The sequence below is a fragment of the Triticum aestivum genome, chromosome 4A (assembly GCF_018294505.1).
Source record: "Triticum aestivum cultivar Chinese Spring chromosome 4A, IWGSC CS RefSeq v2.1, whole genome shotgun sequence".
NCBI lineage: Eukaryota > Viridiplantae > Streptophyta > Magnoliopsida > Poales > Poaceae > Triticum > Triticum aestivum.
The window spans coordinates 617,154,990-617,179,153 of NC_057803.1; the positions used below are offsets into that span (position 1 = coordinate 617,154,990).

The following is a 24,164-nucleotide window of genomic DNA, read 5'->3' on the forward strand; positions in this document are numbered from 1 at the left end:
CGTCCGTTACGCGGGGGCAATACATGTCGCCTTCGTCGTTGACGGCGTGGAGCCCGAGCCACGCTCCTAGCTCGCCGTCGTAGTGGGCGTGGCCATGGGCCGGCAGCTGCCAGTTGCCGCGCTGCGTCCACTCGCGGGTCGCCGTGCTGAAAGAGAAGGTGCCGACGCCTAGACGGCCCATCAGAGGGTACTTGCTCCTGTTCGTGGATCTCACGGACACGAATATCTCGTGCCGCCCCGGCGGCTGCCCGTGCGCCGCGTACGCCATGATGTTGTCGGTACAGAACGGGAGCGTCAGAGGAGTCGGGGAGGACAGGAGGGTCCGAGGAGTCGCGTCGGCTTTCCAGCACCACCGCGGGTAGTTGGACAGTGGCTGCCAACCGGTCCACCCGCCAACGTCGTCGTCGTGGCCGTCGTCGTCGCCGTCGCGCAGGCAGTGCAGGTACCCGACGCTGTTCCACACGGCGGACTTGGCCTCGAGCATGTACAGCCTGTTTCCGACGGCCATGGCTGCCTTGTTGTAAGACAATAGGCTTTGGGGGGAACCGGCACAACCCTCTAGGGGTGGCCTATCACATATATATATAATTAGGTGGTATACAACGTTACAATATACACATGTAAATACAGTCTAACACCCTCCCTCAATCTTAGCCACTTTCTAATGAATCTAGAAGGGTAAGATTGCGCCTGCAAGTCTCAAACTGTGGCAAAGGCAATGGCTTGGTGAAGATGTCAGCAAGTTGATCCTTGGAAGAAATAAACTTGATCTGTAGTTTCTTCTGAGAGACACGTTCACGCACAAAGTGATAGTCAACTTCAATGTGTTTCGTTCGGGCATGGAATACCGGATTTGCAGAAAGGTATGTAGCACCGATGTTATCACACCAAAGAACAGGAGGCTGTGATTGGGGTATACTTAACTCCTGAAGCAAGGACTGTACCCAGATAATCTCTGATGTGGCATTGGCCACAGCCTTATACTCAGCCTCAGTACTGCTACGCGAGACAGTAGCCTGTTTCCGAGCACTCCAGGCAATCAGGTTAGAGCCAAAGAAGACAGCATAACCCCCCGTGGATCGCCTGTCATCCGGATTGCTAGCCCAGTCTGCATCAGAATATGTTGAAAGACAACCAGAGTCAGACGGCCGAATATGCAAACCATGAGCCACCGTGAAACGAATATAGCGCAAAATCCGCTTAACAGCAGACCAATGAGTGTCACGGGGTGACTGCAGATACTGGCAGACTAGGTTAACAGCATAGGAAATGTCTGGTCGCGTGATCGTCAAGTACTGGAGCCCACCAACAATACTCCGGTACTCGGTCGCATCAGAAGAAGAAAGAAGCTCACCATCAACAGCATTGAGCTTATCAGTGGTAGACATGGGTGTAGTCGTCGGTTTGCACTTAAGCATCCCAGCTCGCTGCAACAAATCCAGAGAGTACTTCTTCTGCGTCATAACAAGGCCAGCAGGACGAGAAGTAACCTCCACACCAAGAAAGTAATGAAGCTTCCCAAGGTCCTTGACCGCAAAATCAGCACCAAGTGAGCGAACAAGCGCAGTACCAGCCGACTGAGAGGAGCTGGCCAAAATGATATTATCTACATAGACCAACAAGTACATAGTAACCTCAGGCCTTTGAAGAAGAAACAATGAGGAGTCAGCAGTTGATGATGCAAAACCATGAGCACGAAGAGCCATTGCAAGACGAGCATGCCAAGCACGAGGAGCCTGCTTCAGACCATAAATTGCCTTGGACAGACGACAGAGATGATCAGGGCGATCCGGATCAGAGAAACCCGGAGGCTGGCGCATGTAAACCTCCTCCGCCAAGACACCATGAAGAAAAGCATTTTGAACATCAAGCTGACGAAGAAACCAACCTCGAGTAACAGCCAGAGAGAGAAGAAGTCTGATGGTAGTAGGCTTGACCACTGGACTGAAGGTGTCTTCATAGTCAAGTCCAAAACGCTGTCGAAAACCACGAGCAACCAGACGAGCCTTATAGCGCACAATGGACCCATCAGAATGCCTCTTCACTTTGAAAACCCATTTGGAATCAATGACATTTACCCGTGATTGTGGAGGAACAAGAGTCCATGTCTGATTGCGAAGAAGCGCTTGATACTCCTGCTCCATGGCCTCTCTCCAATGAGGAATGTGCATAGCAGCTTGATACGTGCATGGCTCAGAGGATGGATCTGCGAGAGCAGCAGACATGCACGCCGCTAACCAAGCAACTGTGCCATCGTGACGTTGCTTAGGCTGAAAAATGCCACTCCGACTGCGCGTATGTGGACGTAGAGCAGCAGCAGGAGCCGGCGGAGGCGAAGGTGACGGAGACGTGACGGTCGCCGGAGATGCAGGAATCACCTCAGGCGAGCTCGGGACAGACGACTCCGGGCTGCATGGCGAAGACTGGCCCGACAACAGGGGCTCAGAGGCCATGGGCGAACCGAGGGTGGGCGAGGCCAGCTCCGGTGACACTGGCCCAGACGGTCTTGGCGAGGCGAGAGCAGGCGAGGCCGGCCCTGGTGAGAAGGGACCAGACACCCTGGGTGAGGCAGGGCGGGCGAGGCCAGGCCTGGTGATGACTGCCCCGACGCCCTGGGCGAGACGGGGACCGAGGAGGTCGGCCCAGTCGGCGGGGTTGCAGGGCGCGACGATGGCAAAGGCAGCCCAGAAGCCAGAGGCGACCGGGCCAGGACGTCGATCGGCCGTGCATGAGCACGGAAACCGAGGCCATGCAGGGGCGCCATGTGCTCCTCATGCACAACAGAAGGTGCCGAGGATGAAGGCGATGGCGACGAAGAGGAAGATGGCGCTTCCAGAATCTCCAAACGAGCCCCACGACCAGTGCCTGCACCATGGTTAGGCAACAATAGAGGAGAATATGCAACATCATCAAATTGGTCAGAAGCAACAGAGGATGAATGCATGACAGGTGGCTCGGTAGTGGACACAGGGAGTTTGGCAAAGGGAAAAACATGCTCATCAAACACAACATCCCGAGAGATGTAGACACGATTAGTGGGAACATGAAGACATTTGTATCCTTTATGAAGAGAGCTATAACCAAGAAAAACACACTTCTTGGAACGAAACTCGAGCTTACGCTTGTTATATGGACGGAGATGGGGCCAGCAAGCACACCCAAACACCTTGAGAAAGGTGTAGTCCGGTTGTTCATTAAGGAGAACTTCAATGGGAGTCTTCATATTCAAAACACGAGTGGGAGTACGATTGATGAGAAAACATGCAGTGGTGAAAGCATCACTCCAAAAACGAAACGGAACAGATGCATGGGCCAAAAGAGTCAGACCAGCTTCAACAATGTGACGATGCTTACGTTCTACTGAACCATTCTGCTAATGTGTATGTGGACATGCTAAACGGTGAGTGATCCCAAGCGACTGAAAGAAGGAGTTGAGGTTGCGATACTCGCCACCCCAGTCCGACTGAACATGAACAATTTTGTGCTTGAGAAGGCGTTCAACATGTTTTTGGAACTGAACAAAAATGTCAAACACATCAGATTTACGTTTGATAAGATAAAGCCAGGTAAAGCGGCTGTAAGCATCAACAAAACTGATATAATAATTATGACCACTAACAGAAGTCTGAGCAGGACCCCATACATCTGAAAACACAAGTTCTAAAGGATGTTTCACCTCACGACTGGACTCCGAAAAAGGAAGTTGATGACTCTTCCCCTGCTGACAAGCATCACACACTGCTACATCTTTATTACTAGACACACTAGGAAGCTCATGACGACGCAAAACATGCCGGACAATAGGTGTGGCCGGGTGACCAAGACGAGCATGCCACTGTGACGGAGATACCCGAACTCCACTGAAGAAGCGAGCGACGCCAGGATGCTCCAGACGATAGAGACCTTGGCAGAGCCGCCCACTAAGAAGAATGTCCCTCGTGCCCCGATCCTTAATAAAAAGATCAAAAGGATGAAATTCACAAAGCATATTATTATCACGAGTGAGTTTAGGAACTGAAAGAAGATTACGTGTCACAGATGGAACTCGAAGAACATTGCGAAGTTGAAGACTCCTATTGGCATGTCTAGTGAGAAGTGATGCTTGACCAATATGAGAGATGTGCATACCTGCTCCATTGGCGGTGTGGATCTTATCGGAGCCATGGTAGGGTTCACGAGTGTGAAGCTTCCCCATCTCACTGGTCAGGTGCTCTGTCGCCCCAGAGTCCATGTACCAGTGGGGATCAATGGAGTAGGACTGAGTGTGTCCCTGTGGCTTCTGCGGCGGCGGACGATCAGCCATGGCGACCTGACGAGCAAAGTTGCGTGTATCCTTCCCGTCATTGCCAAGACCAAAAAAACCCCGCTGGAAGCGCTTGTGACACTTCGAGGCCCAGTGCCCATCGCGACCACAAAGCTGGCACACACGTGGACCGCCAGCCCCTGGTAGCGTCGCAATAGGAGGAGGGGCCGAGGCGGGTGGTGGTGACTGCCCCGAAGGAGCCCTGGATGAAGCAGAGGAGCGACCACCCTTGGTGGCAGCGTTTGCCGAGAGGGCGTCGTTGCCCCTGGATCGGCGCGTCTCGACTCGTTGCTCAGTAAGCAGGAGGCGTGAAAAGACCTCGTGTGCTGGCATGGGCGTGGAGTTGCCCCTCTCATTGATGATCTCGACTAGGGCGTCATACTCCTCATCAAGACCATTGACAATAAACGAGTTGAACTCGGAGTCGGTGAGGGGTTGTTCAATGGAGGCCAGCGTGTCGGCGAGACTCTTGACTTTGTTGTAGAACTCAGTGGCGGTGGAGTCAAGCTTCTGACACTCCCCAAGTTGGCGACGGAGCCCAGATACACGAGCCTGCGACTGTGCCGCAAACGAGCGCTCAAGAATAGTCCATGCCTCGTGGGACGTCTTGGCGAAGACAACAAGCCCAGCAACGGCCGGAGAGAGCGACCCCTGGATGGAGGAGAGGTTCGCCTGATCCTGCCCTGTCCAGACACGGTGAGCCGGATTATAGACCGGACCATGCACGCTGTCAACCAGCGCAGGAGGGCAAGAGAGAGAGCCGTCGACATAGCCAAGCAGGTAGTGACTCCCAAGAAGCGGAAGAACCTGCGCGCGCCAGAAGATGTAATTGTCCGACGACAACTTGATGGTGATGAGATGGCCGAAGTGAAACGGCGGCGGCGGCTGCGATCCCATCGAGGAGACTGGCTGAGGTGAGAACACCGTGGAGACAGTCGGAGGGGCAGCCGGCGCGGTGACAGAGGGCGCGATGGCCGCGGTTGACGCCGCGAAGCCTGCCAGCGCGACGTCCTTCGCCACCAGCGGTGCAGTGGCCGAGGGCGCGACAGCCGCGGTTGACGGGGCGGCGGTGGTGTGGGCCACAAGCGCCTGCCCGGACGAAGTAGCAGCCGGCGGGAGTGCGAAGAGGGAGCCGACGCTCCGTGTCCCAATCGGCGCCTGAAGGGAGGCGGCATCCAGCGGCCTCGAGAGAAGTGCCGCGAGGGAGGCCGGCAGAAAACCGGTGGCGGTGGAGCCGGACGCAGCGGCGGACATCATAGCAGTCGGGCGACGGTGGCGGCGGGCGCGGCGGCGGCGGCGGCGGCGGCGGCGGCGGTTTAGGATTTTTAGGCGGAAGCGGACGTAACCTAGCGTGATACCATGTAAGACAATAGGCTTTGGGGGAACCGGCACAACCCTCTAGGGGTGCCCTATCACATATATATATAATGAGGTGGTATACAACGTTACAATATACACATGTAAATACAGTCTAACACTTGTGGCCAAGTTCTAGGAAGCCCCTTGGGACCTGAGGCGAGACGGCCATCGCCGCCGTTTGGTGTCGTAGATGAGGAGGACGCCGAACTGGCCGGGCCAACAGCTGTAGCGCAAAGGGGTGCCTATGGCGACGATGCTGCTGCCTACGGCGGCGAACTGCGCGCGCTCTCGGACGGTTTTAAGCACCACGCGCAGGAGCGGAGGGTCCGGAAGGGGCCGCGCACCGCCGCCGTCCAGATCGTCCTCGGCGCCAAGGTCTAGTTTGTGGCGTCGAGCACCACGTAGAGATGCCGCTTCGTCGCGACCTCGGCATGCGAGTCACCATCGGAGTTGGAGTTGGAGGCATAACCTCGTGAGCCGATCGGGCCATCTCGGCCAAGAACGGCGATGGGGCGGCGGACTGGCCGGAGACGGGAGATGAGGAGGGGGTGAGATCGAGCGAGGAACGGTCGCCACGCCCATGACATTGTGCGCCGGCCGGATCGGAGACTAGGGTTTGATTTGGGAGAGCAAGGTAGAAAATGGATTGACTACTCGATCGTGGATCTCAATCTGCGGCCGGCCGCCGCTCCCGCTACACATGGACCGCAGATTAAGTAATTCCGTCAATCATGTTCTGAAAAAGAAAAAGGAAAACCGGTCACATCTCCTCGTTCGTTGGATTTTCCCACCAGGCTGTTCACGGTAGTTACATACATACAGTAAAACAGAGAGAACAAAGTATTTGGTCAAATAAACACCGGAATTAGTTGTCGCTAAAATGATGTATCTAGAAGTGAAGGGAGTAACTTGGGGAACGTTTGGATCCCTCGCCAGATTGCCTCGCTAGGCAAAGCCAGCCTTGCCGACGGAGGCGAGCTCCAACACGGAAAAAGCTAGAAACCGCTGGCAACGAGGCAGGCTTGCCCAGCAGTAACCAAATACTTCGCTTCCTTGCTGGGCCGGGCTAAGCAAGCGCTAGCACGAGAACCAAATTAAATGCTCCCTTGCAGTGAACACAACAAATCTCAATCTAAGCTCTCAGGACACACAAGAGCGGTTTAATTTCACATGATACATACTACATGGGTACAATTGCTTTGCCCTATCCAATGAGTTGTAGGCGATTCACATGAGGTTGACCAGCTAAGCTAACCAAATGATTATTTATTTATTTATTTTGATAGAAAGGGTTTCCCCTAATTTAATTTCATTAATAGAAACCAAAAGTATTTATCCACCCTAAGAGCATCTCCAACAGTCGCGCCGCAAAATCCCCCCCTTTTAGCGCGCGCAACCGGAAGAGCTGCTCCCGCGGGCGCGCGAAAACCGCGCGCGCGGCATACGTAATCCAGCGCGCGGGCCGAAACGCAATCGCGCGCCGCTTATTTGCTGCGCCCGCTCCCGCGCACTGGACTCTCGCGCGCTCGCTCGCACCTCCCAACCCCCCTCCAGCCGCGCCGCCGCCGCCGACCGCGCCACCCGGCGATCGTTCCGGCGCTTCCCCGGCCTATCCCCGCCCCGCGCGTGCTTTCTCCGGCCCCCCTCTAGGCCCGCCGCCCCGCGCGCGTGCTGGTCCCCCGACGAACAGCGCCCGCGCGCTCGCTGCCGCTCGGCGCCCGCTAGGTGTTCGACAAAACGCCTAGAAGGTATGTATTGCTCAAAAGCCATGAATTTCGTGCATGTTGATTGTAGTTTTTTATTTATAGCATAGTATTTGAACATTGTAGATGAGTTCGTCGTATGATTCTTCCGAAGAAGAATTTGATATGGAAGAGGAGGAGGATCTTGCAATGATCCTAGCTATGCATATTAATAAAAAACCGAAACACGGTGGTTCGGTTATGGGTCGGCAAAAAATTTGGAGGGATAGGATCGATGCCCACAATAGATTGATCAGGCATTATTTTGCGGAGAATCCCACATACCCAGAGTCATATTTTCGTCGCCGGTTTAGGATGAGCACCGAGTTGTTCAGGTGCATTGCAGAGAAACTAGCGAGCCATGACCGCTTTTTCAGCAAAGGAGGAATGCTGCCGGAGAGCTCGGGCATAGCACCTTTCAGAAGGTGACAGCCGCTTTGCGTATGTTGGCATACGGTATACCGGCTGATCTAGTTGATGATCACTTGGCTATGGGTGAGAGCCAAGCTATCATGTGTGTCAAGCGCTTCGCAGTCGGAATTCTGCAAGTGTTTGGCGAGGAGTATTTGAGATCTCCCACCGCTGAAGACGTCGCAAGGCTTTTGGCGATGAACAAAGCTCGCGGCTTTCCTGGCATGCTTGGCTCAATAGATTGCATGCATTGGAGTTGGAAGAATTGTCCAAAGGCATGGCATGGGCAATTCCACGGCCAAAAAAAGGGTTCCACTATAATCCTTGAAGCGGTGGCCGATCAAGAGACTTGGATTTGGCATGCATTCTTTGGAATGCCTGGATCTTTGAATGACATCAATGTTGTCAACCAGTCACCACTGATGAGTAAGATTGCAAATGGAGAGTTGTCACCGGTGCAGTTTGTAGCAAATAGTCGTACATACAACTATGGTTATTATCTAGCGGATGGCATCTATCTAAAGTGGCAAACCTTTGTCAAGCCGTTGAAAAAGCCAGAAGGTAAGAAAAATCTTGATTTCCACAATGCTCAGGCGGCGGCTAGAAAAGATGTGGAGAGAGCTTTTGGGATTTTGCAAGCCCAATTTGCTATTGTGAGAGGACCGGCTAGATTTTGGGATCAAAAGATGCTTTGGTACATAATGCACGCTTGTGTGATCATGCACAACATGATCATCGAGAATGAGCATGGCCAAGATGTAGACTACTCTCAGTATGAGCTCTTGGGATATCCCGTGCGAGTGCGACGGAGGGCTGAAAGGGTGGCCCGTTTTGTTGCCTCCTATCATGACATTCGACGTCCTGCAACGCATAATGATCTTCAGAAGGATCTCATTGAGGAGTGGTGGGCATGGAATGAACGACAAAGAGTATCATGATTTGTGCGTTCGTTATTGTATTGTTGAACTATTTGTTGTGTTTAATTGCACTATTTGTTGTATTGAACGATAAACTGTTTGTTTGAGTTGTAATAAACGAAATTGAACTATTTATTTTTGTTTGTTTTTGATTTTTTTGCTTTTGTTTTTGAATGCATATGTTGTTTGTGCGAGTCGCGCGCGCTGCATTTTTGCGCGGCTGCTGGAGCCAGTGCTGCGCGCCGCGCCAAACCAGACGATGCGCGCGCGGCATACGTGTTTTTTGCGCGCGACGCGACCGGCGCCTGTTGGAGATGCTCTAAGATGCACACCCAGAAAGTTAGGCAGCCACAGCCAGATTACAAACCAGAAGCCTCATCTTACACCACCTTCATGTATACAGCAGTTAGGTCGATGACAGCACCATCACATCTCTTCCACTACAAAAACCCGTGCAATTGGAAACCAGGCGACAACTCATCACAACAACATTGTCATGTATATGATCAAATACAAGCTGAATTTGTGGTTCATCAATCGGTCACACAGCGCACTGGGTTGGCGCACACAGCACATGCACAGCCTCATCTTATTACAAGCAAATCACGAATCAACACAAATTAACCAGCTAGGTGCGAACACCACACCAAAGCTGGAGAAAGCCCAGCACCCAAAGTGCATCACACAACAATCCAATCCAAGCATACTCAAAATCAGAGAGTTTGGTGGCTGAAAACACACCCTTTATTCTTCCTTGTGCATAGCAACGTATGTGCGTAACCTGCACGCCAACGCACCACACTTGAAACACAGAAACATGTAGCCTGACCTCCCTTGGTTGTATCTTATAGACCAAGCTAGACATGGCAGAGGGGTGGAACACATCACCTACGAATCGAACAACAAAAGTCAAACGGATACCTTAATCAATACTCCCTCCGTTCCTAAATATTTGTCTTTCTAAATATTTTAACAAGTGGCTACATACGGAGCAGAATAAGTGAATCTAGGCTCTAAAATATGTCTATATACATCCATATGTGGTAGTCCATTTGAATCTCTAAAAAAAATATTTAGGAACGGAGGGAGTAGATGGCAAATTCTGTGACAGATGCATGCTCAGTCTAGATATGTGTATGCAGCCCATGGGGTCGAGGACGAACCTTAGAACGGAGACCCTTGGGAGCGCCTCCTTGTAGTAAGCTGAGTGAAGCGTTTCGAAGAGCGACGGGTGGTGCCCGGCCTCCAGGCCGTCCCACTGGAGCTTGCCCCACCAATCCTTCTCACAGTCCACAACCGGCTTAGGACCTTGGCGCGCACCGACGGCCGGTATCCGCCTCAGAGCCCAGCAGTCCCTGAGGCTGATTGTCTCCAGTGCCGGCACGGTCAGTCTGGCCTTGCATATCTGCTTCAGCCGGTGGAGGTGGTGTAGCTTGATGTGCTTCAGCTTCTGGAATGTGACACCGGATGCTATTTCTGGAGGGTACTTGTTGTCCAGCGGGAAAACATATTGGAGGTTGCTGCAGTATGCGATGTGGATGGTCTCCAGGTTTGGCAAGGTGAAGGAAATTGGGAGGACAAACACCAGCCTAGGGCAATTGTGTAGGTATATGTGATGTAGGGCTGTGAAGGCACTGTATAGGTATATGCAGTCTCGAGGGTTTTCAGGATTTTTGGTCTTAACCCAGATGCAGTAGGCCATCGGGAGATCAGACGCGGAAAATGTCCTCAAAGAATTGAAGTTGTTAAATCCAGGCAGACAAGAAAAGAGAGACTGTAGCTTTGGGCATCTCTCAACATGACACCATGTTAGTCTAGACCAAGTTCGTGGACCCCTTGGAGGGATAGCCGTGATTGAGGAATTGTCATGCACATGCAATGACTGAACACATTCCCAAACAAACCAGATGAAAGCAGGTCGTCCGTCCTCCTCTATTCTCTCTAAGTTGTGGCCTTCATCACCAATCTCCATATGCACATCAAGAGGTTGAAGTTGCCGCTGGTCACACACAATGGATAAACATGCTACATCCGTCAGAAGGATAATATCTTTATAAGGTAACGATCGCCCTGTAGGAATAAAACCCTCCTGGCTAGGGCCAATCCCCTCGATACTTTTAGTCATGTTGATTTGGCTATGAATGGTAGAAGAGATGTGGAGGTGCACCTTGTCCCTTCTGTATATGTTTATCGACCGATAAAGTCCTCCAATGCACCCCCAAAGAATCCTTGCATCTATAACGGTAATGCATGCCTCAAAAGTAAAGAAACTCTCACTCACTTGCGCACAACAGACAGCTAAACTTTTCTTCTCCTGAGTGTCTACATGTAGCACTTCCAATCCAAGCGGCTCACTAACAGTGCAGAGTAGGCTACAGAGTTGTCGGCAACCCACTAATAATAACTTCCTAAGTTTTGGGACAGCCATGGCACTGAGGTCAAGCATTTTGATGGCCGTACCAGAGAGGTCCAACTCCTCCAGATTGACCAGTCCACGCAAGAATACGCTATGCAATTGACCACAGCCCATCAGGGAGATTTTTTTCACCTTGGCTTCTTTGGTTGAAGTTGCACGAGACTTTGGCCGAAATTCCTTTTTCGGCAGTTTTGTGGGATGTGCCCAGTCCTCTGTTGGGCCATAACCATCAAAGCTAAAAGTCTCGAGTAGTGGAAGATGCCCTTCAAGTGCAATGGTCTCCAAGTTGGAACAACCATCAAGAACAAGCATCTTCAGGCTTGCCGCTGATGACACTGCAGGCAATGATGCCATGCAGGTATTGCCGGACAAGTCAAAGAGCTCCAGATTGATCATATCCAAGGAAGAGCAATTGTCCACTGTGATCACATCTGAAGATTTGGTTAGTCGGAGCCTGTGAACATTTTGTAATGTTTTCCATGCATGACTTATATTCCTCCATGAGACTCCTTTTGTATTTATCTCCCTTAGATTGGTCATCCGTTCAATCATCTGCTGCTGCAAGGCATAATCTGTGTAACGCAGATCAAGCACTATAAGGTTTGGAAAACTTGTCCCCCCACCTTGCTCCTTCACAGTGTTTGCACAATGGTCAAGCCAAAGGAACCTTAGGTTCTTGCAGGATTTGAAAGGAGGAAATGCAAAATCAAAGCTGCACTTGCAGAGTTTTAGCACACGGAGGTTACTGGCTAGTTGAAACAAACCATCATTTGGTAGTTCTAATAGACCATCTCCCTTAAAAAAATAGATATTTTCTAAAAAATGTAGACAATGTCCCTTAAATGTTAAGAAATATGAGGATGCATCAACTGGAATGGCAGAGATACTCTGTGCTCCTCTATTGTTTGCAATTGATTTCCAGCCTCGGTAGGGTTTTATTTGTTGGTCGAAGTATCCCACTAGATCTTCCGTTGCATGTGAAGAACGGCACAACTGCCCTATCACTCCATATAATGCACTGCCAACCTCCCAAGCTCTTTCCCTTTGAATAATTCCGTCACATATCCAGTAGTTGCAAGCATGAGTAGCCCAGTCATAGTCACCACTGCCAGAGAATCCACGTAGTTTTTCTATCAGGAACAATGAGTACAAGAAGCAATCCACAACTGTTGCTGGGTTGATGTCATCCATTCCGGTGTACCTAATCACCTCAATAGCTTCTTTGTGCAACAAAGAATGCAGTTGTTGCTGGATATCACTGTATTTCATTTGAAGCACAGGGAAATACATTCGTATATTAACAAAATTTGATGTCAACAACTTGTGTTGTTTTCGTGAGAACAGAAATCTTCCATGATTGGTCCATAAAAGCTTGCCTTTACCAAAACGTCCAAGTAAAGGAACACCGGACTCCTCCAGATCAATATCTGCATCTCCCCCATAATGCAAAATTAGAAGAAATTTGGTATTGATCAGAGATTCATGGATCTCACTTGCTATGCTTGTTATCTCTGCTCTAGAACTGTCATCTACTCCTCTGAAATCATCGTCCTCGTCTTGCTTATCAAAAATAGGCATTAAATGCCCAAGGCTCAGTTCTGCCGCTATTTGACGCTGCATGGTCCTTCTATTTTTCCACAAAGAGCAGTCGACTTGCACAATTTTATCAAATTGCAGTTTCGTGTCTGGATCACTTGTTTTGGACTTGAGGTGTTCTGCTGTAGCTCTAAGAACGGCGGATGCTCCCAGACCCTCGCCGAACCAGCCGTTAAACAAGAATGCTTTTATTTTGCCTTCTGCAATACTATCGCCATGATGCAGAAGATCAATCAGTTGCTCAACAGCGTCATCGAAATCTTTTACCCACTGTAGTAATTAACGTATGACTGTTAGATATGACTACCAAATAAGTACACATACTGACACTATTAGCAATTTTGCTAAATTAATAAGCTAAAACAACAAATGTTGCAATCTTAATTAATAAATCAAGACATGTGCCCAGTTTAATTAGAAGTTCTACTAGTGTGAAACTAACATAGTAATGAAGAAAATAACCTTATTGCAACATGTTGTTTTCCACACAAAATGTATACTCCCTCGTCCTCAAATAAGTGTACATTTAGCAATCAAAATTTGTCCACAAGAGTGTACTTCTATCTCCTCAATGCACTTTAAAGTAGAAAAAAAAATGATTCTCTCATCACACAAAAAACGTTCAACACATGGTCTCCTCAATTTCTACACTCACTTAGCTCATTGGAGGTGGGGGTAATTAAAGAGAAGAGAGATGGTGGCTTGCACCTTCCCAATGCATTTGGTACTCCACTTCATAATTTGTCTTAAAATTTCTATATGCACACTTATTTGAGGACGGAGAACTATATCCTTTATTGGTAATGGTATCTCATGGGCTGTGGCAGTCCAGAACTGTTCAAGCAGGAGCAGGACCATGATTCGTTCATGCAGACTAGATTTTCGTTAAGGTTAAAGGATGTAAAACAACAACATCGTGAGGTTATTAAGGAGAAGAGGTACCAACCAGAGTACGTTCAGGTGGTTCAGCAGCCATTCTGAAGCTCCACAGCAAAACCAATAATTAGTTAATTACCCTCAGCAGAAGAAAACCATGACTGAATGCTTTAACCCATTGGCTGCAGATTAATCTCTTCACTACCTACAAGAGTTAGAAGCTCGTCAAACTCACGATCTGGCATCAGGGAAATACATATGACAAAACAAGCTTGTATATGTACATACGAGATGCAACTGTAGTACCTAATGATTAAGTAAAGGAGGAAGAGCCAAGAAGATTTGAGGAGAAAAGAAAAGTGGTCTAAAAGAAATCCAGTCCCAGGTGAAGAAATATCACTTGAAATGGAAAAGTAAGCCAACTTGGTCTTCTTAGATGGTGAAAGAGCTCACGAACAGAAGAATGAACTGCAAGATTGAGCAGTGATATCAGTCGATAATCAGGTGTATGATGATGGTGGGAGCTTTTGGCATCGTCCCACGTCGCAGATTTTTGTGGCCTTTCTTTAGAGCAGGGTTTGTCTCTTCCTCCTTTAAGCATGCATACACGCCAAGAGACTATTATCTTGCAACATGTTTAACTTTAAAAAAAGAACTGCTAGCACATACACACGGTTGCAACAAAGAAATCACAAAAAGGTGCATCGCTTATTTATATTTCGTTTTTTCATCAAAAAAATTGAAAAAAAAATCTATTTCAAGCTCTGTATTTCTAGACATTCAGGGGAAGGCTATACAGACGCCAGAAAGAAAACTGGAATTTTGGAATATTTCCTTTTTTCATCGATATTTTAAAAAAAATCTGTTTCAAGCTCTATATTTCTAGATATTCATGGGGGCAGCTATACAGACGCCAGAAAGAAAACTAGAATTTTGGATTTGAATTTCCTAATCTGGTAGTTTTTTCCAAAAGAAAAACACACAGATCTGGCTGAGGTTATAACATGTAACATCTCTTGATCTGCGAAGCAGATTAAACACAGACAAAACTTATGGCAAGACGATCTGTTATGTCTACACACAATATGCATTGTTCTTCCTCCAGTATAAAAAAAGCTGATGTTGAAGCAAATTGTAGAAAGTATTACACCAGAATTACTGAGTTGTGGAGTTACTTCCTCTGTCCCATAATATAAGAGCATTTTTGTCAAAAATGCTCTTATATTATGGGACGGAGGGAGTAGTATGGAGAATAATTATATCTGTATGTGAAATCATGTCTAAAACATCAACTTTTCTGATGCCGGAGAGAGTAATAATACCTCTAGAGCCGTAGGCAGATCAATTCAACGAGTAAGAAGAGTTGCACGTACAAATACAAATATCTCAAAAAAAAATTCCACTCCAGATGCAGATCACCCGACCATCTTCCTCCAATCAAAACTAACACCACAGAAGTATAAGAAATCCATGCGAAGAACATATCTAACCCATTGGCCGCAGATTTTGCGCACTCGCTGCAAAAATAACAAAAGCTGATCAGATGCTTAAATTTCTGGATGTGACGCTGCAAAAACTTACGAGGGAAACAAACTTACATATGTCTATGTGTGCACAAGATGCAGCCGTACTTAGTCCAAGGTGGAGATGTATCACTCAATCATGTGGCTTGCTGGAGTTGAAAGAAGTTTTCGCTTGCCTGCAGCTGGCAGAGCTTGGGAACAGAGTGTAGTGCAAGATGGGGCAATTAGCATATGTTTTGGTAGATGGGTGCAGTGGTGATGCATGGTATGAGCTTTTTGTTTTGCCCCACTTTCGCTTCCGTGTTTTCCCAAAGCATTTGTTCCTTGCTTGCAGTTGCAGATAATGTGACTCATTCCTGATCTGTTTTGTGGGCTTCTCTTTTAGTTCTTTCAAGCACTTTGCTTTGCTTTCCCTAAAGAAAAGGCATTGCCTTCTGCCCTCTTCAAGCATAGATGCAGAGAGACTATTTTGCAAGTTGGAGTGTGTTTGACAGTTGGGCATTGGAGACTATATCCGCTACATCTTTAGGGTCACCCGTACAGAAGAAAAGAAAAGAGAAGAAAAGAAGCATAGCTAGATACAGCACATGAATGTGTGCATTTGATCTATTCGGTTCAGTAAATACGGGATATCGGTTTATACGGTATCAATACTTTTGTTTATCACTAGTGTGTCGTGTACTACTCGTAGAGTTAATAAAACACTAGAGGCATAAAAGTTAACAGAAGAACCGACAGTGGCTATGCAATCCGCGGTTCCGCGCGACATAACTCTAGAGAAAACACAAGTAGAACCAACGTCTACTGCTAGTATCGTGCCTCTTCACCTTTGTTGCCAATGTGGGTGTTAGGGTTCTCAGGAATCTGAATCTCATGCATTTCGAAACCTTGGTTACATGGTGGAAGGGTACGGCCATCTGATGATCTCAACAAGTGAGAACACAAAATAATCAGAGTGTGTACTGTGCAGCACTAGCAGAGGAGCGGCAGGCAATTTTATTCTCACCTGCAGGCAGGTCGCCCAGCAGCACCCACCCCGAGGGAGGGGAGGCGGCGAGTTTGGTGGAGCGGCGGCGGAGGAGCGAGGGGCTAGCGGCCTAGCGCGCCGCCGATCCTGGTTTTTTTTTTGAGGGGCAAAAGGGATTTTATTCATTAATAACATAGTGCGGAATACAGACGATATTGGGTGTAATCCCTAACCACAAGTGGCGCCCGACTGCCAGAGAAGTAGCAGCCTTAACCAAAGCATGAGCTTCATAGTTCGATTCACGAAATTCGAAAGAAAACTTAACAAACTCAAGATCATTCACCCGATCCTTTATCTCGTGCAAGACCGGACCATACACAGGCGCTCCACCCTTGTTGATGTTGTTCAAAACCTCTAGGCAGTCCGAGGCCACCTGAACTCTCCGCAAATTCAGATCTTTGGCTAGCGCTAAAGCTTCATTGCATGCTTGTGCTTCCAGACTTGGTGGATCCACTAGGCCATCAAAAACAATTGCAGAAGCTCCCAAAAAAGCTCCCGCTTCATCTCCCATTCCTCGAGACCCCACCATCTACATTCATCTTCGCGTTAGTGGCCGGTTTTAGCCATCTGCTTGTCCTCTTGGTGCGCTCTGTGGTCGAAGCTGCGTTCCTCCCGCGCCGCCGACCCTGGTGCTTGGCGGCGGCTCACCACCGCCAGCTCTCCGTGAGCGTGTGGTGGGCTGGTTTTTTTTTTTTTTTGAGGGGAGAGTGTGGTGGGCTGGTGGACTGTACAACAGCACCAGCAGCGGTTTACAGTGGGCCGGGCTGTGCTTTCCTCCAATCGATAATTTCTGTTCACCCGGTAATTGTCAATAAAAATCGAAATCACCCCTCAAAAAAATCGAAATAACCAAGCAATAAAAAAGAGAACAAAATCAATTTTATACCCAAGAAACCCGACCATTGTATGATCTTTATATAGATTCTATATATACACCATACTGTAAACCATGAACCCCGAAAAAAGATACTAGCTTTGGTTTTTCTTGGCATGTTTTTTTTTGTTCGGTTTTAAAATGCACAGATTCAAGCACAGCAGACGAAAGCTATATTACCACCGGGATATAAAAGCTAAAATGCTCAATTGGCAGCTAAAATCCTCACTGACTTGCGTACTCTACTTGGAAACTACATGCTGCAACACAACTTTAGCGAGCACAACAAATTCCGACAAATGTCTGCTGACCTATTACAATGCTGGGCAGTTCTGCGCATCCATCGCGCAACATGGTCACTGACTGACAACCCTTCTGGGTCCTGGCTACTGCTTGTACAAGGTTCCCTAAAGATTACCGGTGTTTAGAAACATACAACAGCCCAAATTATACATCCGTCTGTCTGGCGGTTCAAAATTAAATGACACATGATTGTACCACGACAACAAAGGATTCTGAATTTCAGATATCCTTACGAGCACTTGATTGCCTGTTTTTGTTTTCTGTCGGAGCGCTTCAGTTGGCACGCTCCGCATTAGGAAAGAAGTGCATCGCGAGGGAAGTCGCGCTGGCCACCTTCTGGCGGAGGTTGAACTTAGTTGCGATGAATGGCCGGACATCTTCCACCCCAACCAGACTTTCCAAGAATGGCAGCAGTGCTAGCAGCTCCTTGTCGTTTGGGTCGTCGAACCAGCTCTCGATCGGTATGCCGTTGTCTAGTTGGAACCCAAAGGCCTGAAAGCAAGAATATATCATAAAAGACCTCTTGCTTCATCTGCTAACATGTGTGTTTGTAGTACTAGCAGAGAATAAAGGGGAAACTCGTTGCTACACAAAAACAGAATGAAGAAATAGTAACTTATGAGAATCTCATTGCACAGCAAGGAGGAATTAACTACACCCATGATACTGCTGCTTACTACTGAGGAGCCACAACAGGAACGCTGCTCAGCAAAGGGATGATCAAGTTTCTTCCTGGGGCAATCAATCCCAGTGAAAAAGTAAAGTGGAAGGTTATATTCCAACTGAAAATGCTTCACAAGTAATAGTAAGGTGAAAGGTTCAAAACTGAAGGAAACTAGTTAAGGCACTAGCCAGTAAGATAGGTTTTACGGATAGATCATTCATGTTGCTATTTCGGAACAACCAAGAAGAGTCAGACCCAAACATCATGACCATAAACCAGGATAAAATTGAGCTGTAGCAGTGGGGTTTTTACCCTACTGTTTATAGTAAAAAAAATAGCTGTAATGAAGACCAGTGCTAATAAAATCATTAAGACTAGATTGGCTCCAATAGCATTCCAGAAAAATTCGAACAGGAGAAAGAACTAATCCATGAATAACTAACGTGTATGGTTTAACAAATACCTGCGGAGAATTGTCAACTATGACAACACGAGACAAGTCACGCCCAAGAACAGATAGATCCTTTAAATAGTTGCCCTCCACATAGACACAAGACTCACGATAAACTCGATGACGGAACAACCTTCTTTTGGGATCAAGAACATTAAGTAGTTGTTCTGCATAGATACTTTGACTAGCTGTGAAGATGATTATCTCAAACATGCTGGCTACTCTCTCCAGGAAATCTTTCAGATATGGACGGCACCGTACATAGATTGTGTGATCTCTGAGATTAAAATGAACTGGGAAAGTGAAATCAGAATCTTCACACGGCTCAAGAGTAGAATGCACCAGTGTCTCTGCATGACATTATGGAAATAGCTTCAGGTTAGGTTAACACTGAATACATAATGAACGTAAAACACCATGGTTACAAATAAGAACTAACACCAAATATAATTCCATTTGATAGAACAAGTAGAAAGACGTAACCAAAAAGACCAGAGATTGGTGCACAGCCACAAAATCCCACTTGGCTAACATTAAGTAACAAGTTCATAGTTATGTGAATAGTACATAAACAAATAAATAATGAACATAGTACATAAATAATGATGATCATGTTGCAGTACCCATAAGACTAACAAACATGTGAAATCATGTTCACTTTTTTTCATCTGCCATTACTATTCGTTTTACTACCTCTGACAAATTTACCACAATTGTTTCATTTGGCACCCTTGCCTTAACTGGATGCATGTAATTGATGTTCTCTCTTGTACTCCCTCCGTCTCAAAATTCTTGTCTTAAATTTGTCTAAATACGGATGTATCAAGTAACGTTTTAGTATTAGATACATCCGTATCTAGACGACTCTAAGACAAGAATTTTGAGGCGGAGGGAGTACTAAAGATATTGATCATATTAATCATTGCTTTAACGACTTGAATGGCTCATAACAGGAAAAGAGGGGGTAATGTAGAGAAGTGGTAATATTTACTTCATTATTCACAGAAGAAACATCTTTAAAATAGTTATTCCATCAAGATATTTCGTCAATACTCAAGAGCATATATCAGAGATAAAAATATTCACCCAAACAATCATCTTACCATCCAGATCAAGGACAAGGGTGGTTCGAGGGCAGCTCCGAGTTTGCTTTGGAAGAAGAACGGGTCGAAACTTGGGTACAACCATAGATAACTCAGGCAAATCCTTTATGAAGGTATAAGGGTCAAACTCATCAAGCTCCTCAGTCTCATCAGGATCAGCACACCCGCCATCTGTTGAGATAGAATCTTGACTTTGTTCATCAATACACTCCAGCTTAGAGTGCTGCATTGCAAGATATATAGCAGACACCTCGGGAGAAAGACTACCCAATTCACTGTACTCATCATCTGCGCGCTTTGTATTACCACATGTTGATTGCACAGGAACTGCAATAAGAGTGTCAAGCCACTTACAAAGGAATACTTATTATTGATTATATGCATGGATGTGAAAATTCAAATATGGATCTGAAAATTGCTAATGTACATGAATTACACGGTGTTGTGTTGGCATAAATAATCACATTTTTCACAGTACAGGATGCAAATAAAAAATAACTAATTTACATACTCCCTCCGATCCATATCAATTGTCGCAGATTTAGTACAATCCTGCGACAATTGATATGGATCGGAGGGCGTACTTTAATTTTTTATCTACCAAGTTCTTAAAATACCACTGCAGCCATACAATAAAACAAATAAGACAGAAAAATTGCATGCAGTCTAGATTAGTCAGGGAAAGGCAAAGCAAATACAGTGACTAAGGACTTTGAAACTTTTACTTGTTACGACTCATAAAGGAGTGTCAGAAATTACATATCTGCTTCATAAAAGAGCTTGATAATGTTAATATAAATCAAATATTCCACAAAGGTGAGGTTACATTGACTATGGGACAGATCTAAGTACATATTGACCTATACATTTATAAATTAGGGAAAGGATGTGGTGCTATGCGCATATATACCTTATAGATACGCAAGACATCGAGGAAAATAAGAAGCCATACCAGCCAAGTTACTAGATACTAACGGCTTACGCATTAATGTAGCACACTGATACATCATAAGATGGCAAAATATTCAAACAGCATCGTTTAGAGGGAATCTCAATGTTCTAATTGTGTGTACCTTTGCTCAAGCCATCACTGCCGTCTTCATTATGATGGTGGAATGGTTGAGAAAATATGTTCTCACATGGTTCATCATCATTTCCGTGAGACAGCTAGAAAAAAAAAGACCAAATAGATGTATAAGAATGTAAAGTAAAGAACAGAGACAGAATTAATTGATTGCTGCACAATGAGGTTCATAGTTGTAGTCTTGGAGATGAGAAAAATAGACCTACAGCATACACATATCTCAGGTATAGCTTATTAAGGACTTAAATATTTTGTTTTTACATCCCAAAATGTTGCTGTGCAGAAAAAGAATATTTAAAAGAGACGGTATTCAGTTTTCAGCTCATTTTATCATCTTTGCTGGACTGCACTGCATGATAACAACGGCAGACAAAGCCAGATCGTATATATAACTCACTTAAACCAGAATGAGCCATACCTTGTGATCAAGCATACTACTACTTGGCACATCAGCAACTCCATTTTCAGTATCAGAATCACATAGAGATGTTAATTTTCTTCCACCACTGAGAACTTGGTTCTTCTTCAGAGGGTCTTCGGCTGCGGAGTCAACAATTAGAGCAATGTTAGCGTAAAACTAAGACACCTCCAGTAGATACCAGGTAGCCAACCTCCTAAAAGTTCATAATATTACATTCTCCCAAACCAACTCCAGCCAATTGAAGGAATAATCACACAAAGAACATTTGCCAAAAGTGAAGTGAAGTCATCAGGTTCAACAAAGAAGTAAGCTTGCTAAGGGGTATATTACCTTTTCATGCTCAAGAAAGGAGAGATAAATCTTGCTTCACTAAACTGAATTGTGCATAAGATGGTGTGTCAAAGATACTTATACATAAAAAAAATAGTTTGGACAACAAGAGAACTGACAAATGGCAGTATATGACAAGTTGGATAGTGACCATAAATATATTTTATCTTTGCCCTCTGTCCAATTTTCTATCAACTAATGTCATATGGGATACTGTACTAGAGATGAAGTTGCACCATAACACAGAACAGTAAGAGGGGGGATGAAAGGTGGGGGAACTTTACCAGGTTTCTGCTTTTTGGAGGAAGAAGTAATTAGATCATTGACTTTCTTATCAGGAGCTGCCGACTGAGTGGATCTTCCAGGTTGTCTACTAGTTTTCGTATTAACATGCTCAACAGTTGCATTTCTTGCAGGTCCTTTTTTTCTTGTCGGCATCCCTCAATCAAGAAGACTTCTTGCCCACAGTTGGCTCGTATACGAGAAGAGAAACACAAGACCTCACAAGCACACTTCTGCCAAGTCTGTTCAGGGTAATTGCACAAACCCTGTCAAAGTGACCCGCAGAGCTTTCAACGCAAATGGAAGTAACTCTCAGAGTACAGACCTGATGAAAATTGATGAAGAGAATCAGCTACCAGAAGGTATAGTAAAGCCCAGCTCAAATCTCTGTAGGTCAAATCACTATGAAGAGACGTCGGGACTAAAACGAGAGGACTTTGCAGGATAACATGACAGCAATGAGGGTGTTGCAGGGTAACATAACAGAGACTGTTAAATTTGCAACATAAAGTTGATTACAATGACAGTATTCAAATTCAGCAAGTCTGTGTGCCAATGCGCTAATCTTACAGAAACAAGAAGTTTAGTCTCAGAGACACAAAATTCCTGGAGTCTGCATTCCAAGAAACACAGGTGCTTATCAATTTAAAATATTCCAACGCTCCAGGCACTCCTTCCTTTACCAAAATAGGGGTTAGCCCCACTCCTTTCTGTCATTCTTCTATTTGGAGTAAATTCGAACATCCCTAAATCATCCAGCAATTCGATTTTGAAACCGCATGCCCTAATTATAACCAGAAATCATTGGCTGTCACAAACTGCACATGTTTTTGCTACATAAAGTTGATTACAATGACAGTATTCAAATTCAGCAAGTCTGTGTGCCAATGCGCTAATCTTACGGAAACAAGAAGTTTAGTCTAAGAGACGCAAAATTCCTGGAGTCTACATTCCACGAAACACAGGTGTTTATCAATTTAAAATATTCCAACGCTCCAGGCACTCCTTCCTTTACCAAAATAAGGGTTAGCCCCACCCCTTCCTGCCATTCTTCTATTTGGAGTAAATTCGAACATCCCTAATCATCCAACAATTCGAATTTGAAACCGCATACCCTAAATACAATTATAAATCATTGGTTGTCAGAAATTGCACACGCTTTGTTTGTCAGGAAGGGCAATTAGCAGCTAGAGAGTCAGAGCATTGCTTCGGCAGAACCGCTACCGCACTACTCGCAATCGAACGGGGCAAATCCCAGCCAGGCGCCCGCCGAGGGCCTCCTATCTGTGGGGGACCAATCTACGGGTCACTTGCTCCGAGCTGAATATTATACGGAAGTTAGTCGGCGGCGAGTTGGAGAGGGAGGTCTAACCTGGGCGGAGGCGAGCTGGAGGCCGGGGACGAGCTGGGCGGCGGCGAGTCGGGGCGGACGGGCCCGGCGGCGTCGATCTGCTGGCGCGGGAGCTCGGTGGAAGCAGCCGGCGGCAGAGGACGCGGTCGGCGGAGGGGCGAGGAACGGCGGCGGGGATGGTATGCGGGAGGCGGGAGGCAAGGACGGCGACGGCGGAGCGGGGGTGGGAGGGCGAAACCCTAGCCGCTTGTCGCGCACGGGGGAGAGGGGGAGAGAGAGAGAGAGGCTAGCCGCAGCGCAACGCTTCGGGGGAGTGATGAGGAGGAGAACCCTGCGGCTGCGGGCGGCCGGGGGTTTGGGGGGCACGCGGTGGCAGTCCTAGGTAATTACTTCCAAAACCGGGGTGCGTTTCTATGGAGGGGCTACCGATGGACTAAAATTCAAATTCAAACCAACAGTGCGTGGTGAAACTACGGAACTTCGAATTGTTTATAAAATACTCATGCATGTTACGCTGTACTCCCTCCATCTCAGTTTAGTCGTTAATTTGACCAACTTACTAACATGCATACATTACAAAAAATATATCATTAGAAACTTTAGATATTCTTTTTCCTAATGATATAAATTTTTATGTTAAACAATTTATTTTATATAAGTTAAATTGACAATCTAGATACACGTGCAAGCCTAGTAAACTGAGATGAAGGGAGTAGAACATAAAATATCATACACGTAATTCAGATACATTATAACTGAGCACTTTTCTAGCCCTCTCAAACCATTAGCATTTATATCCGTTGGATCATTGATTTTGAGCATTTTTGGCCGTCGGATTTGCTGTGAATCGTTACAAATCACTCGCTATCAATGATCGCATCCCGTCCTGGGCCGCTGCTCTAGTGGCTTTTTTGGGCGTCTCGGGTTAATTGGGCCGAATGAGCCCGTTGCAGCCTCCAGTATGTGGTGAAGCCATCGTTCGCCTCCCACCCTTCCCCTCGTGTGGCGGCTCTTCCTATGGACGGCCGACCTGGGTCGTGAGTAAAGTCGGAGTTACGGATCCCATGGCGACTGCACTAGGTTCGGACAGGGCCTCGCCGGGCGGCGGCGCGGGGTCGTCTCAATTGCCTC

The 24,164-nt window shown here is 46.7% G+C and overlaps 2 protein-coding genes across 4 annotated transcripts; both read right to left on the reverse strand.

Moving 5' to 3' along the window:
• Nucleotides 1-9,167: 9,167 nt before the first annotated feature.
• Nucleotides 9,168-15,570, reverse strand: LOC123087625 (uncharacterized). 2 transcript variants are annotated; one of them, XM_044509665.1, is made up of 6 exons: nt 15,219-15,570; nt 14,943-15,137; nt 13,927-14,088; nt 13,691-13,825; nt 9,896-13,014; nt 9,168-9,620 (listed from the first exon to the last, which is right to left on the reverse strand). In XM_044509665.1, the coding sequence occupies exons 4-6, from the start codon at nt 13,718-13,720 to the stop codon at nt 9,617-9,619; spliced, it is 3,153 nt and encodes a 1,050-aa protein (XP_044365600.1). In that variant the 5' UTR covers nt 13,721-13,825; nt 13,927-14,088; nt 14,943-15,137; nt 15,219-15,570; the 3' UTR covers nt 9,168-9,616. The 2 variants fall into 2 exon arrangements, with proteins under 2 accessions (XP_044365600.1, XP_044365601.1); XM_044509666.1 differs by lacking the exon at nt 13,927-14,088.
• A 1,624-nt stretch (nt 15,571-17,194) lies between these two features.
• LOC123087626 (CTD small phosphatase-like protein 2) lies at nt 17,195-23,358 on the reverse strand. Of its 2 annotated transcripts, none has more exons than XM_044509667.1 (7): nt 23,055-23,358; nt 21,685-22,007; nt 21,068-21,189; nt 20,639-20,732; nt 19,566-19,892; nt 18,475-18,812; nt 17,195-17,839 (listed from the first exon to the last, which is right to left on the reverse strand). In XM_044509667.1, the coding sequence occupies exons 2-7, from the start codon at nt 21,836-21,838 to the stop codon at nt 17,621-17,623; spliced, it is 1,254 nt and encodes a 417-aa protein (XP_044365602.1). In that variant the 5' UTR covers nt 21,839-22,007; nt 23,055-23,358; the 3' UTR covers nt 17,195-17,620. The 2 variants fall into 2 exon arrangements, with proteins under 2 accessions (XP_044365602.1, XP_044365603.1); XM_044509668.1 differs by having other exon boundaries at nt 21,685-21,924; nt 23,055-23,328.
• Between the last annotated feature and the right edge of the window lie 806 nt (nt 23,359-24,164).

Excerpts from the sequence above, each read along its gene's own strand:
- LOC123087626 (XM_044509667.1), bottom strand. The coding sequence starts at position 21,838 with ATGCCGACAAGAAAAAAAGGACCTGCAAGAAATGCAACTGTTGAGCAT. Across the intron at positions 21,190-21,684 it reads CTCCAAAAAGCAGAAACCTG|CCGAAGACCCTCTGAAGAAG; the intron begins GTAAAGTTCCCC and ends TTGACTCCGCAG. Across the intron at positions 18,813-19,565 it reads CCTTGTCCTTGATCTGGATG|AGACACTGGTGCATTCTACT; the intron begins GTAAGATGATTG and ends AATGTCATGCAG.
- LOC123087625 (XM_044509666.1), bottom strand. The coding sequence starts at position 13,720 with ATGGCTGCTGAACCACCTGAACGTACTCTG. Across the intron at positions 13,015-13,690 it reads AACCACCTGAACGTACTCTG|TGGGTAAAAGATTTCGATGA; the intron begins GTTGGTACCTCT and ends TAATTACTACAG.